This window comes from Epinephelus lanceolatus, chromosome 4 (genome assembly GCF_041903045.1).
Source record: "Epinephelus lanceolatus isolate andai-2023 chromosome 4, ASM4190304v1, whole genome shotgun sequence".
In the NCBI taxonomy this organism is placed as follows: Eukaryota; Metazoa; Chordata; class Actinopteri; order Perciformes; family Serranidae; genus Epinephelus; species Epinephelus lanceolatus.
Genome location: NC_135737.1, coordinates 1,576,702 through 1,593,756, shown reverse-complemented (window position 1 = coordinate 1,593,756; position 17,055 = coordinate 1,576,702). Strand labels below are relative to the sequence as shown.

General features: G+C 43.2%; 1 protein-coding gene across 5 annotated transcripts in view; it reads right to left on the bottom strand.

Annotated features, from left to right (window-relative positions):
* The window catches only part of nf1a (neurofibromin 1a), a 286,700-nt gene that overhangs the window by 164,325 nt on the left and 105,320 nt on the right, over positions 1–17,055 (bottom strand). For all 5 annotated transcript variants that reach the window (XM_033632269.2, XM_033632273.2, XM_033632270.2 and 2 more), the window contains 5 exons: positions 16,292–16,420; positions 16,101–16,175; positions 15,878–16,009; positions 13,582–13,719; positions 13,255–13,368 (listed from right to left, as the gene is read on the bottom strand). In XM_033632269.2, coding sequence (XP_033488160.1) covers positions 13,255–13,368; positions 13,582–13,719; positions 15,878–16,009; positions 16,101–16,175; positions 16,292–16,420 — 588 coding nt within the window. The remainder of the gene's footprint in view (positions 1–13,254; positions 13,369–13,581; positions 13,720–15,877; positions 16,010–16,100; positions 16,176–16,291; positions 16,421–17,055) is intronic.

Below are 17,055 nucleotides of genomic sequence, written 5' to 3'. Positions count from 1 at the left end.
TGGTTGAGGAAGCCCCACCCTTCTCAATAAGGTCCTGTAAAAATAACAGAATCACTGCCACGCACTGAGAGGGAATAGCTTGTGCCTCCGAGCACCAGCTCTCAAACACACACCGATGGGTTCTCAAGATGGCGGCTTGCAGAGAGGTCAGTTTTAGTCGAGCTGGTGTGTCACTACATCGATTTTACACATTATAACCTACAAACGCTGCATTTTGCAATCTCTTGCAAGTCCACCACTCTTAATGAATATCAACAGCTACTTTTTGAGACAGTCAGACGACATGCCGCAGAGAAGAAATGCAAAATCTAACAAACCAGAAGAGCTTAACCATCAAGCTAGCGGAGAAGCTAATGCAGGAGCTAGCGCAGAAGCTAATGCACTTGAACCAGCACGGCTAACATCTCAAAAGTCATCGATAAAAAGCTTGGGCCACTGACGCAGCTGTTACAAATGCAACGGGAAGAACTCAACAGCAACGAAAAGCGGATCTCTGAAGCGGAGATGAGAATTTCAACACTGGAGGACAGTGTTGATCCTGTTGCTAGCAAGCTGAGTGAGTTGGAAAAGCAGGCGTGCGAAGGAGAAAAAACATACACATTGTCAGGCTTCCAGAGGATGTGGAGGGCAACGATCCGACACATTTTTTTTGAGACCTGGCTGCCGAAAATCCTTGACATCGAGACGAAGACGGGCAGGATGAAGCTGGAGAGAGCACATGGCTCCATGGCTCCCAAACCGCTCCCCGCGGCGAGACCGCGACCTGTCCTGGTGAGATTCCACAACTTTCGGGAAAAACAGCGTGTGATGAACGCATCAAGAGAGATGGGGAAAAGGGATCTAACACTGAGACACGAGAACAACGCGATGATGATTTTTTACAGGATTTCTCTGCGGCTGTTCTTCGCAGGCACAAACGATTTGACCATGTGAAGAAACGCCAGCTCTACCCGGCGTCACTCAGAGTCTCCTACCATGGCTTGACCAAGACATTTCAAGACCTGGCTGAAGTGGAGCGACATGTGGACTCGTTGGATGTGGCTGCTGTCGGTAATGTGCGAACCACGGACAGTCTAAAGTTTTCATGTTTTGGACTTGTGCAGTAGATTGTCATTTGCTTGCTATGAATGGAAAACACGCCATGAATAACTGATAGTGTACAGACTGGTGGCCTTAAAGTTGTTATAGCGTTATTACTAACAGTAAGTTAAGTCATGGGCGTTACCTCTCAGCTTTTTGAGCAGTTGGCCTAGTTTTCTTTGTCGTCAGAGGGCCCTTGCACTTTTCAGTTCTCAAGTTTTCAGTGCCTTAGTTTGATGCAAATGTTAGGCAAGTTGCATCTTAAGTGTGCACCTTTTTGTTTTTTCCTTTTTTATTATTTGTTTTTTTTTTTTTTTTTTACTTGGCTCACTTATTACTTGTATCATCACACAATTTATAGACCATAGGACAACAGAGTGACAGTAACATGTTGTTTCTTGTATTCCTTACAAATAAATTTGCAGGTTTAGCTTACTCAAACAGTGCAAACAAGGGTTGCCTTCTTCGCCTGGCTCAAAGCCAAAGTGTTGCCATTTTGGCGCATTCTTTGATTTCTTCGAGACTAAACTGTCCGCCATTATCGACTCCCCGTCACTGTTAAACAAACTCCAGGCTACAGTAGAGATCCCCTTGCTCAGTCCCTGCTCCACCCCCACCCCCCTCTCTCGGGTGTACTATAAGCGGAGTGGACTCTGCGAGGACTGTCCGCAGTCATTCGGGCTTCCATAGTCGAGCGCACTTCCGCATTGTAGTTTCCTGTAAAAATGTCCGTGAAAAATCTGCGCGATGTGAAAAATACATGCCGAGCAGTCTTTTGTGTGACACTGGTGCGCGGAGCGGAGTCTGAGCGGTCGTAAAATCTGAGCTTTGCACGCACAGGGTGTAAGGTGCAGGGAATAATCTTGCGCGGTTCTTTAGTTTCAAAAATACTTTCATTTATTCATCATTAACAATATTAAAATCTTGGGGAAAGGGGAAGGAAAAAAAGGTTGTTTTTTTTTTGAGTCCCTGGCGCCTTCTCGCTACGTCCACAGCTGAGCCTTAATTACTGGGGGACACCCCCCACTCCGGGAGTGATGTCACACACCCAGGTGAAGGTGATTCCCTCGTTAAGATGCCAATAGACTCAACATACAGTAGTTGAACAGGTCTCCTGAGAATAAGACGAGAAGGTAGTCTGACAGCACATGATCTAATTTTCCCGTCTCTTCCCATAAATGTTTCCTCAATCCGCCCCATTTTCCACATGTGTTTTGGTTGTTTATCTTCATGTAACAATACAAAATCTCCCACCTTGAATGGTGCAGATTGGTTCAAGTTACTCACGCAATGCGCAGAACGAAGCTCCATCAAATAATCCTTCCTCCAGCGATTCCAGAAATGATTACTCAGCCTCTGACGATACTGCCATCTCCTGTTGAGCTGGGTGGCGTTCGTTTTATCCAAACTGGAGTCGCGAGCAGGGTAGAAGGAAGAGTAGTGATCCTTTGTCCGGTCAGGATATGAGCTGGGGTGAGAGGTGAGGGTTCGCTGCTCTCTGTGTGAAGATAGGTTAAGGGACAAGAGTTTATCACAGCCTCAACTTCACAAATTAATGTCTGAAGCTCCTCATGTTCAAGGCAAGACCTCCCAAGCACCTTCCGGAGGCACATCTTGATGGATCTCACCAAGCGCTCCCACATACCGCCCCACCAGGCGGCCCGCTCCACAATATACCTCCAAGAGATCCTCTTCTCTGTGAACAATTCCTGCATTTCTTTACCCTTCATCAGAGTCCACAGATACTTAAAATCTTGTTCAGCTCTCTTAAAGGTTCTTGCATTGTCAGAATAAATTACATTACAGATGCCATGTCTGGAAATAAATCTTCTGAAAGCCAGCAGGAAAGCATCAGTAGATAGATCTGTCACAAGTTCCAAATGTACAGCTCGTGTTACAGCACATGTAAATAAAGCTATATATACCTCCTTGTTGTCTGGTTTCAGATACAATGGTCCAGCAAAGTCCACACCAGTTGTTTCAAAGGCTTGCGCTGTGGTGTTGATGCGTTCCCTTGGCAATGGCGCACTAACCTGCTGTCCAGCTTTAACTCGAGCTCGTTTACAGATCAAACAACATTTTACACATCTCTTCGTTATCTGTCTTGCTCGAAGAATCCAATAAGTTTCTCTGAGCTGATTGAGAGTAGCTTGTAAGCCCGAATGCATCACATCTCTATGGGTTCTTTGTATCAAAAGTTCAGAAAACTTGTCATTACCTGGCAAGATGCATGGGTGCTTCTGGGAGTAAGACCAGTTTGCCTCCTGTAATCTGCCTCCCACTCACAGCAGTCCAAACTCATCCAAAAACGGCCTCAGTGTAATTATTTTTGATTGTCTGTCCAAACTTGTACCTTTTAACAAGTGATCCACCTCCTTTGGAAAGCTGACATGTTGAGTGTGCTTGATCCAGTAATTCTCCGCTTGCTGTATCTCCTCCGTACACAGCTCTCCAGTGCGTCTCTCTCTGGTCCGTGCGTTATAAACAAAACGCTGTATCCAAGATGTTATTCTCAAAGATTTACTGAGTTCACTGTGCCTGCTCAAATCAAAAAGAGGTTGAACTGTACAGTCTAGTTCAGTCACAGTATTCTGAACGAGGTACTCATGAATGTCATCCTCTTCAATGATCATTTCAGTGGTGCTACTCACATCTTTGAGCCACTCCGGCCCGTGCCACCACAGATCATCCTCCTTGAGATCCTGCGCACTTGTTCCTCTTGTTCCACGGTCCGCTGGGTTCTCCTTTCCAGCACAATGATTACAGTTTCCAGGTACAGTCAAACTCTGAATTTCACTGACTCTGTTCGCCACAAATTGTTTCCACTGTTTAGAGCTGCTCCGAATCCAATGGAAAGTTATCATAGAATCAGTCCAAAAATGCACATCATTTTCTCCAACATTCAGGTTAGTCATAATGAATTTTCCAAGTCTGGCTCCAATTAGTGCTCCCATCAATTCCAATCTGGGGAGCGTCATTTTTTTCAGTGGGGCAACCTTAGTTTTAGAAACAACTAAAGTTGTTGCGCGTTGTCCATCTGATTTTACGCACCGCAAGTATGCTGCAGCGCAGTAAGCCCTTTCACTGGCATCTGTGAACACATGGATTTCACGTACCTCTGTTGAATGCACATCCCACTCATCACCGTTCAGTTCAACATCATACTGTGGGTTGATGGCAATGTTGCTCAAATCTGGGATTTCTGAACACCATTTATGCCATTTCTCCGCCAGATCATCAGGAAGATCTTGGTCCCATGCAATTCCTCTCTCCCACATCTCCTGGAAAAGACACTTGACACAAATGATAAATGGAGACAACAATCCAATGGGATCAAAGATGCGCGCAGCAGCCTGAAACACACCTAGCTTTGTGTCCTTTCTGTCCTTGGTGATATTTCACTGACTCATCGAATCTCCAGACTGCATCTGTCTCCAGGCTCCGTTCAGTTTCCATATGAATCCCCAGCAACTCCGTCTCCCAGAAGCTGCGCAGCTGGTCGTTCAGGTTTCGTTCTTCTCCGACACTCAGATGCAAAACATCCACATCCACAGGTTCTGTGGTAACATTCATAACAGGGATGGACACAACACCTTGAATCAGCCATCCAAACTTACTTTTCACAGCCACGAGTCCATTATTAAGTCTCTCCGTGCGTCCTGACACCACTTTCCAGTATTGATCTCCTCCAATTAAGATTCCCAGACATTCCTTTTCCATGCCTCTCACCGGAGTGTCAGCGACCTGCAGACCCTTGTCTTCCAGAGACCGTCTTAATGTTTCATCTGCCATTTGTATTTTTGAAGAGCATACAGTTGGTGTTTCCAACAACTCCACATCCACAGCTTCATTCGTTTTTAAGTTTCTCAGAATTGCCTTGACCTTCTTTGCAATTACTCTTTTGTGAGTTACAGAGCCAAATGTGTGTAACTTTATAACTTCTGTTCCCACAATTGGCAGACCCAGAGCCCTGGAGATGTCTTTCCGAATGAAACTGCGTTGGCTCCCCCAATCTAATAAACATTTTGCTAATTGGCTTTGTCTGGGGGCATCTATCCACACTGTAGCAGTTTGTAATAATACAGTGTTGCCTTCAGAATAGCTCGGGGAAACTGACACTACGGTGTCTGTGGGTGTGGGTTCGTTAACATCATCACCTCGTGCGCATTTTGATTGTTGCATGCAAACAGTTTTATAATGTCTTTTGCCGCATGCGTCACATCCAATGCCTTGCACCTTACAATTACGTGCAAGGTGTCTGGGCCCAAAACATATAAAACATCTGCCAAATCGTTTTAATTTATCTCTTCTGATATCGACAGTGAATTCTGTGCACTCGGAAGATTTATGATCACCCCTCCCACAAAATAAACAGTTACCGTTATCATTTGGACTCCATGTGTGGAAAGCTGCAGCCGAAGCCGTGGTGCCCGTGAATGGTCTTCTTATTTTGCGCTCCTTCTCACGGCCAGCATTTCTTTCCTCAGGCTGATATCCTTCTCTTTTTTGTGTGCGATTTGCTGTTCTCTCTCTGCTTTCTACGTCTAGTTTCAGGAACTCCATCAAATCCTTTGCTTTGAGCACATTATCAGCTTCTTGTCGGGTGAACTCAAGGGCAATTTCCTCAGGAATCATTTTTAACAATATGGGGCATAAAAGACTTCCATAAGTGTCGGATACAACACCCATGGCATCAAGACTGCGCACTTGCACTTCACAGTCATCATACAATTTGCGCAAAGACGCTACATCAGTGGCCCTTTTTACTGGAGTCATGTTTAGTAACTTATTCATGTGTGCATTTATCACCAGGTCCTTGCGGCCAAATCTTCTTTTCAACATGTCAATTGCACTATCAGCACAATTCTTCCAGAACATAGAGGTCTGGTTCCTCCTTCGTTAGTTCCCCATCAATCTTATTCAATAGCCGGGTCATGGCAGATCTCACGGCTCCTCTTATCCTTTTCGTTCGCACACCACCTTCAGCCATGCTTCTCTTTTTCTTTGTCCCCGCAGCTTCAATTGAATTCCTAATCCAACACAATCTTGCTCATCCTCTGTTGGATTATATCCCGGGTTTCGGCACCAGTTTGTAAGGTGCAGGGAATAATCTTGCGCGGTTCTTTAGTTTCAAAAATACTTTCATTTATTCATCATTAACAATATTACAACCTTGGGGAAAGGGGAAGGAAAAAAAGGGTTTGTTTTTTTGAGTCCCTGGCGCCTTCTCGCCGCGTCCACAGCTGAGCCTTAATTACTGGGGGACACCCCCCACTCCGGGAGTGACGTCACGCACCCAGGTGAAGGTGATTCCCTCGTTAAGATGCCAATAGACTCAACACAGGGCTTGCGGATGTCCGTTCTTCGTCCGCGCGGACCTCTGCGGAGTCCGCTCTGCGTACCTTCCACTCGAGTATGCTTGGGCCTTGACACTGGCGTGCGGAGTGGAGTCTGCGCGGTCGTAAAATCTGAGCTTTGCGTGCACGGGGCTTGCGGACGTCCGCTTTTAGTCCGGGCGGACCTCTGTGAGGCTGCTCCGCAGCTGTAAAATGACGTATGCGGTCTGGTCGGTCTCAAGAAAAAGAAAAAAAAACAACTGTCGAAGACGGGGTACCGAATCGAATTGGTATTACCGAGAACCGACCCAACCCTAATAGACGGATTATGTGCTCAGGAAATGTTTCAGTTCAATCTTGATGACAGAACAAATGTCAAAAATATGCACCTGGAATGTTAATGGCATTCACACACCTGTCAAACGGAGAAAGGTCTTGACTTATCTCAAAAGAGAGGGGGTTCAAATTGTGCTGTTACAGGAGACTCATTTAAGTGACAAGGAACACTTAAAATTACAACAAGGGGGGGTTTGGGCAGGTTTTTTTCTCTTCATTCACATCAAGGAGTAGGGGCGTGGCTGTTTTATTTAAGAAAAATTTGCCTTTTTAACTTGTAAATTGCATTAAGGATACAGGTGGACGTTACCTAATTGTGCAGGGGGTGCTATATGGAGAGGAGATCGCTGTTATGAATGTATACTACCCCCCAGGACACCCAAGTGACTTTCTAACTACTGCCTTTGCTAAACTGTCTGATTTCAATGTCAGGAATTCGTTTGTTGGAGGCGACTTTAATTGCCAAGTCCTACTATGGGCAAATTCCCCTTGGGCAAACAGTCTCTCTCTCCTCAGACAAAGATGATTAATGCCCTTTGCGAAGACTTGGATTTTATAGATGTACGGAGAGCTCTACACCCTGCAGATTAAGAGTTTTCATTCTTCTGAAATTTATAAATGCTACTCAAGAATAGATTATTTCTTTTCCCCTAAAATATTGTTGCAATCAATGGTTAATAGGTCCATAGGCAATATAGTCATATCAGACCATGCCGCTGTATTCATCCAATTTAGCCTCAAGAACCCACACACTCAGACTAGATACTGGAGGTTCAATCATTTAGTTTTGAAGGATCATACATTCATACCTTATTTCACAAAAGAATTTAAGTCTTTCATGTCTATTAACTTACCCTCTATGGCTGACCCATCATTGCTATGGGAAACCTCCAAAGCCTTCTCTAGAGGTCTCAGCATATCCTACATATCCAGCAAAAGGCGCAAACAAGCTGAACAAAGACATATTTTAGAATCCAAACTTAAACTTGCTGAGAAAGACTTTGTTAAGAAACCATCTCCAAAAAGGCTTAAAGAAATTTCAGCACTCCGCTCCGCACTAGACTCTATCTTAACAAAACATGCACAGGGCAAAATTAGATTTGCAAAACAAAAATTGTACGAACATGGTGATAAAGCAGGTAAATATTTGGCGTATTTAACAAAGAAAAAGGCTGATTTCCATACTATTTCCTCAGTTACACACTATCATGGTAATCAGGCATTTGATACTAAAACTATTAATGACACATTTTGGAATTTCAATGAAAATTTGTATAAATCAGAGTTACAAGCTGACACTCTGGAGGTAATGGACATTTTTTTCTCTTCACTTTATCTGCTAACTATCAGATGATCAGAAAACTACTCTCAATTCTCCTATATCTAAGGAGGAGGTATTACATGCTATTAAAGGGATGCAATCTGGGAAAGCTGCTGGACCTGACGGTCTCAGTAGTGAGTTCTACAAAGAGTTTCAAGACCTTTTAGTTGAGCCTCTGCTAAATATGTTTAATGATTCTTTTGAGAGGGGCGTTCCACATCCTTGAGGGAAGCTAACATCTCCTTAATTTTAGAGAAGGATAAACAGCCTGAGGATTGCCCCTCCTATAGGCCAATCTCACTATTAAACGTGGATCTGAAGCTCATCTCAAAGATACTTACTACACGGCTGGAAGATTTACTCCCCTTGCTTATTAAAGACGACCAAACTGGCTTTATTAAAGGTTGTAATTTGTGCAATAATATGCGGAGGTTAATGAACACAATTCAGTTTCTTCATCAGCGGGCACAAGATGGTTTGGTTATTACACTCGATGTGGAGAAGGCATTCGACCGCGTTGAATGGCATTATCTATTCCACACTCTATATAAATTTGGTTTAGGCGGTTTATTAAATGGATCAAGCTTCTATACAACAATCCTCTTGCTGCAGTGGTCACTAATAGTTTTCGATCTCTTAACTTTCATACTCAAAGGGGCACAAGGCAGGGTTGCACCTCTTTTGTTTGCACTAGCCATAGAGCCCTTGGCCGAGGCAGTTAGAACAAACCCTGACATACACGGTCTTACCATACTGGGCAAACAAAGTAAGATTACCCTTTACGCAGATGATGTTTTGATTGTTCTAACCAGGCCGGAGACATCTATTCCAACCCTTATCGAGGTCATCAACAAATTTGGTGTCTTTTCTGGATACAGAATACATTTCAGTAAATCAGAAGCAAAGCCACTCAGCATCCTAAAGCAAAAACCTGAAATTACATCCCCCTTCCCCGTTAAATGGTCTCCTACAGGGTTTGAATATCTGGGAATATACTAGGACTGTCAATCTTCCCCCAAAATCAGATTTTAATTTTTAATTTTTTTTATCTTAAAAATTGGAATAATATTCGTACCACCGCATTTTTATATTTTTTGTGTTATAATGACATTATTTTAATACTTCAGTGACAAGCTGGAGACGTTTTGCTCCTCCTCACTTCAAGTCGCTGTTATTAACTTTTAACCTGCAAAGTTGGCAGTGCTGCAACATTGTAGGAATTTATGAAAGCCCTTGTGAACATTTCAATAGTTACACATTAAAACAATATTTATTTGCAATTACTCTATTGAACGACCCTGAAGCATGAGCAAACGGGCTGTGTCACTTCCGATCAAAGAGATGCGCCCTGTAACTGTCAGCACAGGGCTGACAGGGCACCCTCCGCTGAGAAGAGAGAGAGGAGAGGAGAGGAGAGGGATTGTAGGTCTGTTTGTAAACGGGGCTTCTCTGACAGTCATGTATTTCCCAAAAAAACATCTCTTAATGCACGGTAGAGCGCCGTTTTTTTTTTTTTCCCTCAAAATCGCCTTGATATCCAGCAAATCGCCTGGCAACCCTCCAATCGCCAATATACATTTGATCGCTGATCGCCCCAGGCCTATTTGCGTCGTACCGGAAGTCAAAACAAACAAACAAACCTTAGTTTCCAAATTCAAATTATTTTTACAATAATTCAAATTGTTTTCGAATAGCGAAGTTCGTTCTGACAGCCCTAGAATATACATAAGCCCTGCATTCGATCACATGTGTATAAATTAAATTTCCCTCCCCTGTTTGAATGCATTAAACTGGATATGGAGCGATGGAATGGTCTCCCAATCTCCTGGCTGGGTCGTGTTGCTTTGTTGAAAATGAACATCCTTCCCAGGTTATTATATCCAATTCAGATGATACCAGTTCTCTTTTCGCATAAAACTATCAATAATTTGAACAGCTAGTTTAGCTCCTTCATATGGGCCAAGAAGAGGCCACGCATCAAACTAGCTACATTAAGTCTGCCCCCCTTGGAGGGTGGTCTTGACCCTCCTGACATCCGGAAATATCAGCTTAGTGCTAATTTATGTTTTGTATCTGACTGGGTGCAAAAAGACCCCACATCTCTGTGGTTGGATGTTGAGAGCTCCATGTCCAAATTTCCCTTAACAAATCTATTATTTCTCAAAAAACTTAAATTTCTAAAAGCTGCCTGTAACAACCCCATTACAGTCAACACTGTTAAAGCATGGAGGATTATAAGAAGATTGGATGGCAAATCGCAAACCACTTCTGTTCTAACCCCAATATGTGATAATCTTGACTTCTTGCCAGGTATAGCGGACAGCGGTTTCCAAATCTGGCAACTAAAGGCATTTCTAAACTGCGTGACTTATATAATGGACCCACTTCTATGTCTTTCAGTCAGTTAACAGAGAAACACAAAATTTAACAACATGATTTTTTCTGTTACCTACAGATAAGGGATTATGTCAAGAGGGGCACCACATTATCTTCCAAAGTTATTCCTGTATGGAAAAATTGCTTTTCTGTTCACAAGCAGGCAATTCTTTAAGCTTGTTCCATAATATTCTCAGAGACTATGGTAACACTAGCACCCTCCATTTGAAACAAATTTGGGAAAAAGAACTCAGCGTAGAGGTTACAAACGATCAGTGGCATGATGCTTGGAAAGGTGCGAGGGCTTTAAGTGTCTGTAATGGAATAAAAGCCATACAACTCAAGATTCTACACAGAGTCCATATATCTCCCTCACAACGCCACAGGTTTGACCCTGATTTCTCTCCTACTTGTTCCAAGTGCAAAAAAGAGATAGCCAGTCTCACCCATTGTTTATGGTCTTGCTGGAAAATACAGAGACTTTGGTTTATTATAGGGCAGGAGATTAATAACATTTTAGCAACTAATCTCAAAAATGACCCATTACACATGCTACTCAGGGTACCCAACAGCCTTATCTCTGATAAATATAAAAGGAATCTTTATAAGTTGTTAACTTTCAGTGCAAGAAAGTGCATACTTTTGAATTGGATAACAGACAAGGCCCCATCTAAAACACAGTGGCACAGGGTCATACTTAAATATGTCTCACTAGATTACATGACATACATGTTACACTCTAAAGATGATGTATTTCATAGAACGTGGGAGCCTTTCATGTCCTACACAGGATTGGATATCTCTGCTATTCTTACTAGAGGGTTTATGTAGGATAGAATTTGTATGAAGTCTGCTTGTCTTTTATTTTGCAATACCTGAGCATTTGTCATAAATTGATGTCTGTATTTGTGAGCCAAGGTTTTTTTTTTTTTTTGGTCTGTTTTGTTTTTTTTGTGTGTGCTTTTATTGTTTGTCTCTCCCCCTTGAGAGAGAGAGGGGGTGTCCTTGTTAATGCTGTGAATTGTTTTGTTCTGAAAATCAAAAAACATATCTATAAAAAAACCCACACACCACAATGTTCTAGTTGACAAAGCTCTGTCACACTGATTAGTGTCAATAACACTGTGAGGTAGTCCGACTGTATTCAGGTTGAACCACTCACGGGCCAAGCCCATAGTGCTAGTCTCTCTGGGTGGGGTGGAATATTTCCACCTGCGCCGGAGACAGCAGATCCGTACGTAGTGGTAATGGTCACGGCAGGCCAGACAGGAGTTGAAAAATCTCCGCTAGCTAGTGCTTCCCTGGCCAGCGTGGGGCTACCAGGATTATAGACAGACCTCCTTCCCTCACTGACCAGAGTTGAAGGAATGAGAGCTACTAACAGAAATGCATAAGGGAGGGTCTTTGGCCACTAGTGCGCCAGAGCATCCACCCCCAGTGGGGCTCTCTGATCACTCAGAGAGAGGAACCAAGGGCACTGAGCATTCTCCACTGTTGCATCAACGTCCACGGTAGCCTGACTGAACTGGACCAAATCTGTCTCACCTCCTCAGGACATGCCTTGGGACAACCCCATGGACATGTCCGCTGTTCCCTGCAGCGTAGCTGCTTCACACGAGTGGGTCTCACCTGGACAAGCTAGCCGCGGGAAAGTCTGCGGCGAAGCAGTTCAGGAGGGAAAGCAGTGCAGTGGATACACTCGTTGGTGGATGTTAAGGCAGCCTGAGCATGGGGTAAGCCCAGACACGCCACACACATGGGATGAGTGTTCCAGCTAGAAATTTTATTGCCACAGGGACAAAGCTTCACTGGGGGTGTTAGCTGTAGCCATGGTGAGCTAGCAAGCTTACTGATGCTGGCAGGACCGCAATTTAGCTTAACAGCTTGTGCAGCTACTGGGTGAAAAGGAGGGAAAATATCGCTATTTTCTCCTCTAACATTTTGGGGCGACAAGTAGTGCTACTTTCCTAGAGGTATTGCTACCCATTGTGAAGGTGTTGCTAGCGCTACCTTTTAAGAGGTACTGCTACCTCTTGGTGTTGCTAACACTACCTGTTTTAACAAAAGTGTTGCTACTTTTGTTTTGAAAATACTTAGACTTTCCAAGGTCAATGTATTGCTACCTTATACCAAAACTAGCTGCAGAAGAATATTGCTACTCCTCGTGAGCTAGTGTGCAACTGTACAGCTGGGAGCGAAGTGCCTGGTGACTGAGTTGTACACTCGAGTCTGTGGACAGTTAAGCTAAGCACCTGATAGCACAGTTGTCTACAGGCTTCTGTGAGAAGCAAGAAGAGGTTTTGAGGTCACGCAGGAGGCTTTCCCCATAGTGAGACACAAAACGAATGCTATGAAAGAGAAGAAAGAGTTTAAGTCCAGAGGGAGTGAAACCAAAACAAACTTGTTATATAAAGTCAGATTTTCTTTAGCCACTAAGCTCAGCTCAGAAACACTTCCTGATGATTTGTGTTATTGTTCACTGGCACACAATAAATATGCTCCGTTCTTTCAACATTGGATTGTGTTGCTAACTAGCACCAAGGCGGTCTTCCTGTTCCCCTTTTTGAGTGACGATTACAGACAAGTGTCTGCTCATATGGATGAGTATGTCCTCTCATGCAGACACAGAATATACGCGCTTGTTGGCCATCAGTTTGGTGTGTTCATGTGCAACTTTTTGGCTGAGACACAGCGTCAAGAGGTGACGTAGCAGGAGACTCTTGTCGCCACAATTCTCCGACGTCGGTTTGGTGTGTCTGGGCCTTTAGTAGTGCATTTAGTGAAGGAGTGGGTTTGGTATCTGACCTCCATAGCTTCTTGTGAGAGCTGGGTGGTGTTAGTTAGAGGCACTAGCTGCACCAGGCCGGTGATGAGCTCTGCTGTGCTGCTCTGCATCTCTGGAGCTTGCTTCACTGGGTTCTAACAAACAAAAACAAGTTCAAGTTCAGAAAGTTGTTTGTCATTCCAGTTCCATACATTTGAAATGAATTAAGATTGATGCGAAAGAATAAGGATGCAAACATCTAAAGCGTATGGCTGTGTCAAAACCTGTGTGCAAGAAAACTAGTAGATGTAGCGAAGGTGTTTATAAGCTGTTGAGTCATTGTGACATGGATGTTGTGGCAGACTCACATGCAACATGAGTTTGGGGTCAGCGTGGATGAGTTTGACCAGAGCAAGGAGGAGGCACTTATAGCTTCGAGTGTCCAGTTCTGTGGCTTTCTCTTTGAACTTAAGGCTGGTGGTCATCTTCCCTTTGAATGTCAGACTCTGTGGAGGGCAGCAGACTCTGGTGAGGTTTGGCACACAGCTTTCATTGGAACATCCAGAGAATGTGTTGGGCAGGTGTGGACTTTAGAGCTGGTTCAATGTGGTGTTTTTACACTCTGAATGAATGCAGCCAAATGAAACTCTGAGGAGAATCCAACTATGGTCAAATGTGTTCCCTGTCTCGGGTCATCTGATTGAGGTGCTAACTGAAGAAAATGGGACACCGATATACTCTATATTCTACATGTGCAGAATCAAACCAACACTCAGTGTATCTACAAACAAGTGTAGTACAGCATGTGTATCAAAGCCAGTTAGATCTTTCTTCATCTGGGCCAAGGAAACTATTAAAACACATCAGTGAGCCATGTTCCTTAAGTGCCAAAGGTGCATCTAGGGACGGACATTGCGAATCAGGCTATGAATGCTCTGGTGTATGGCACTGGTTTATGCTACATACTAGTCTCAATTCCATATACACTGTCCTGCTGCCCAAAATACTCACAACACCAAATATGGATTCATCCTCAGCTGAAAATAGCTGCCAACAAATGCACTATTTCCTCCTGTTAGAGTAACATTTGATAAAAAAAAATCCAGTGACCAGCTGTGTTCGTAAAAATTACTAAGCCTTTTTAAAAATGAAACTATATATTTGTGGGCTTCTTTTAAAGATTCGCGTTTTCAATAGTAACCACTGGGCTCTTAGCTGAGAGCCAAAGGCAGGGCAGGAAAGTCAGAAAGTCTTTAGAGACTCATTAATGCATTGTTGGTTTGGGTTTGCACATGGGAAATTCTGCAACAAAAACACAGAATAGCAGCCTTGTCCTTTCAGTAGAAACAACCACATCATTTTCAGAACTTCATGCTTTTCACAAAGCTTAGGATTGGAGTCATTTGGGTATTATACGTATTTATAAACGACTGAAGTAATTAAAGGACAAAGCCAATCTACAACAACATGGATCTCATTTTTGCAAGTTCAGTCATCATTTGTCTCATTACATAACTGGGAACTAGGGATGCAATGAGCTGATGCATTGATGACTTATCGCCCATCACCCAGGTGTGACCCATCAATGAATGAATACAATACAATAATGAATGCAGTTTATTCATCAATGTTAGTAGAAAGTTCAGTCTTTCACCATTTTTAGTTACCATCAGTTATAGTCAGCCATCCAGCTGAAGTGAGCTGTCGGCTATGTGTCACTCAAACACATTTCTTTTAATTATGAACATCTCTCTCATCTCTTTACATACCAACCTCTTGGCTCAACTTTGAACTACTTTTCTCAAGGTAGTTTTGTGCAGTTTGAGTGCACAATGAGGTATTACTAGTGAAATTTTAGGTGTGTTCGCTTTCAGCTTGACCTCTAAATAAAGTGTTACAGATGATCTAAATCAGGCATGTTCACAGTCCAGCCCAGGGGCCAACTGTGGGCTGCAGGAACAAATTTAAACAGCCCACGACTTATCTTTCAAAATAAACTACATGTGGTCCGCTTGGTTAATCAAGCAAGATCATTTTACATTTTTTCTGTTCACCTCACAATGGCAGGCCTATCATACAGTTTGTAGACATGCACCAAGTAGGAACTACATGGGCGGACCTAAAGAAATTTCATAAACTAACAGTGAACAACTTAATAAACTGTTGCCTTGCAGCAGACATTTCCTGCTAGGTAGCAGACATGGCCACGGCAAAAAAGCGTTAAGTCGACTGCGAGGGCAGCCACCTTCAGGAGCTGTGAAATTAATACTTTTGAATAATTTGCATGGAAAGATGAAACAGTTGTGTTTGTCTCACTGGATGTTTTTTTTTTTTTTTTTTTTTTCCCCTTTTTTAATGACCCATATGATATGAGAAGCAAGTTTGGACACTCCTGATCTAAATAAACTTTTCCTTTGTTTCCAACCCGGCTGCTCGTGCTTGCTGTTGGACTTCACGGGAGGTTTCACTGGGTTCCCTGTTCACAACAATACTTTGGTAAGTTCAATGTTATCGTAACTGATAGAAATGGTGGACAAAACAATAAAAATAAGACCCAAGTCGTAGTAAACCCGAATCGGGTTTACCCAATTTTGAGTAAATCCAGAATTCATTTTTGATCCATACAACACAGTAAAGTGATGTGAGATGTTACTGTCCTCTAACCGGTGTCATGCGTAGTGGAGCGTGGGTGCCGACGCCTTGGATCACCCGATTGAGGGTGTCTGAGAACATAAAGCGGAGCTCTCCAGAGTAGCAGTACACTGCATCAATCTTAGGCCACCAGTCCAGATGAGACTGAAAGTAGACAGCACAGGGTGAGACAAATGAAGTTACACATCAAACTGTTCTGTTAGGGCTAATATGTGAAGAAGCTCTGCTGACTTACATTGGTGATAATTCTGTGCAACGAGTTTACCAGGACAAAGTGAAAGGTGGAGGGGGAGGAAGAGGCCAAACAGACCTTCAAGGCAAAGAGGAAACACTCATGAGAATTAGCTAACGTAACTGATATTACGTACCTGCTAAGGTAAGGAAAATGTTTCAACAACTAATTATTATCACTTCTTTTAAGTCCACCTTAAAGTGCTGGTTGTTGTGAGGATTGATGCGGAAACAGGAGACGAAGCAGTCCATCATGAGCTCCACATCAGTATTCTGGCTGCCCGTCCCCCTCCAGAAGGGCTTAGCTGGGTTGAAGAGCAGAGCCTGGTGGGACAGGGAGGGACACAGGTCACTTCAGGTTATTCAAAAGCAAACTTTCTAGTGAGATATACTCCAGACTAGTCACAATACACTAATAGAGAGGAATAAGTGGTAGTTATTTATATATTCACCTCAAGTACTGGTGCCAAATACAACTATTATAAATAACTGGTAATTTATCAGATAAAGTGATGTAAAGTGGCAAGAAAAGCAATCAAGCTCATGCTTTAAGTCAAGTCTTCTCAGCCTAAGCTTAGAACACTACTCAGAGTCCATCCAGCATCATGTAGCAGTATGAGCTAGGATGGAGAGGGGGGATGACACCTTATGTTTCTTTTCTTTTAAGCAAGACCTCCCGAAGGTCACAGAGCACGGCTTCGGATTTTCTACAGACTGAAAAAATATATGCATCAATAAAAGTACAAAAGAAAATATTATCTCAAAGCAGATATATTAAAATCAGCACGAGGGCTGGGCGATATGGACAAAAATTCATATCCCGATATTTTCTACTAAGTGGGCTACATGTTCAGTTGCAAGCTGATCCACGGCTAAAGTCCCCTGTTATTTTTGGAGCATGTGTTTTTCCACAGCAGGGCAGGTAAAAGAAGTTTACCTGTTGGAGGTGAGCTGTTTGC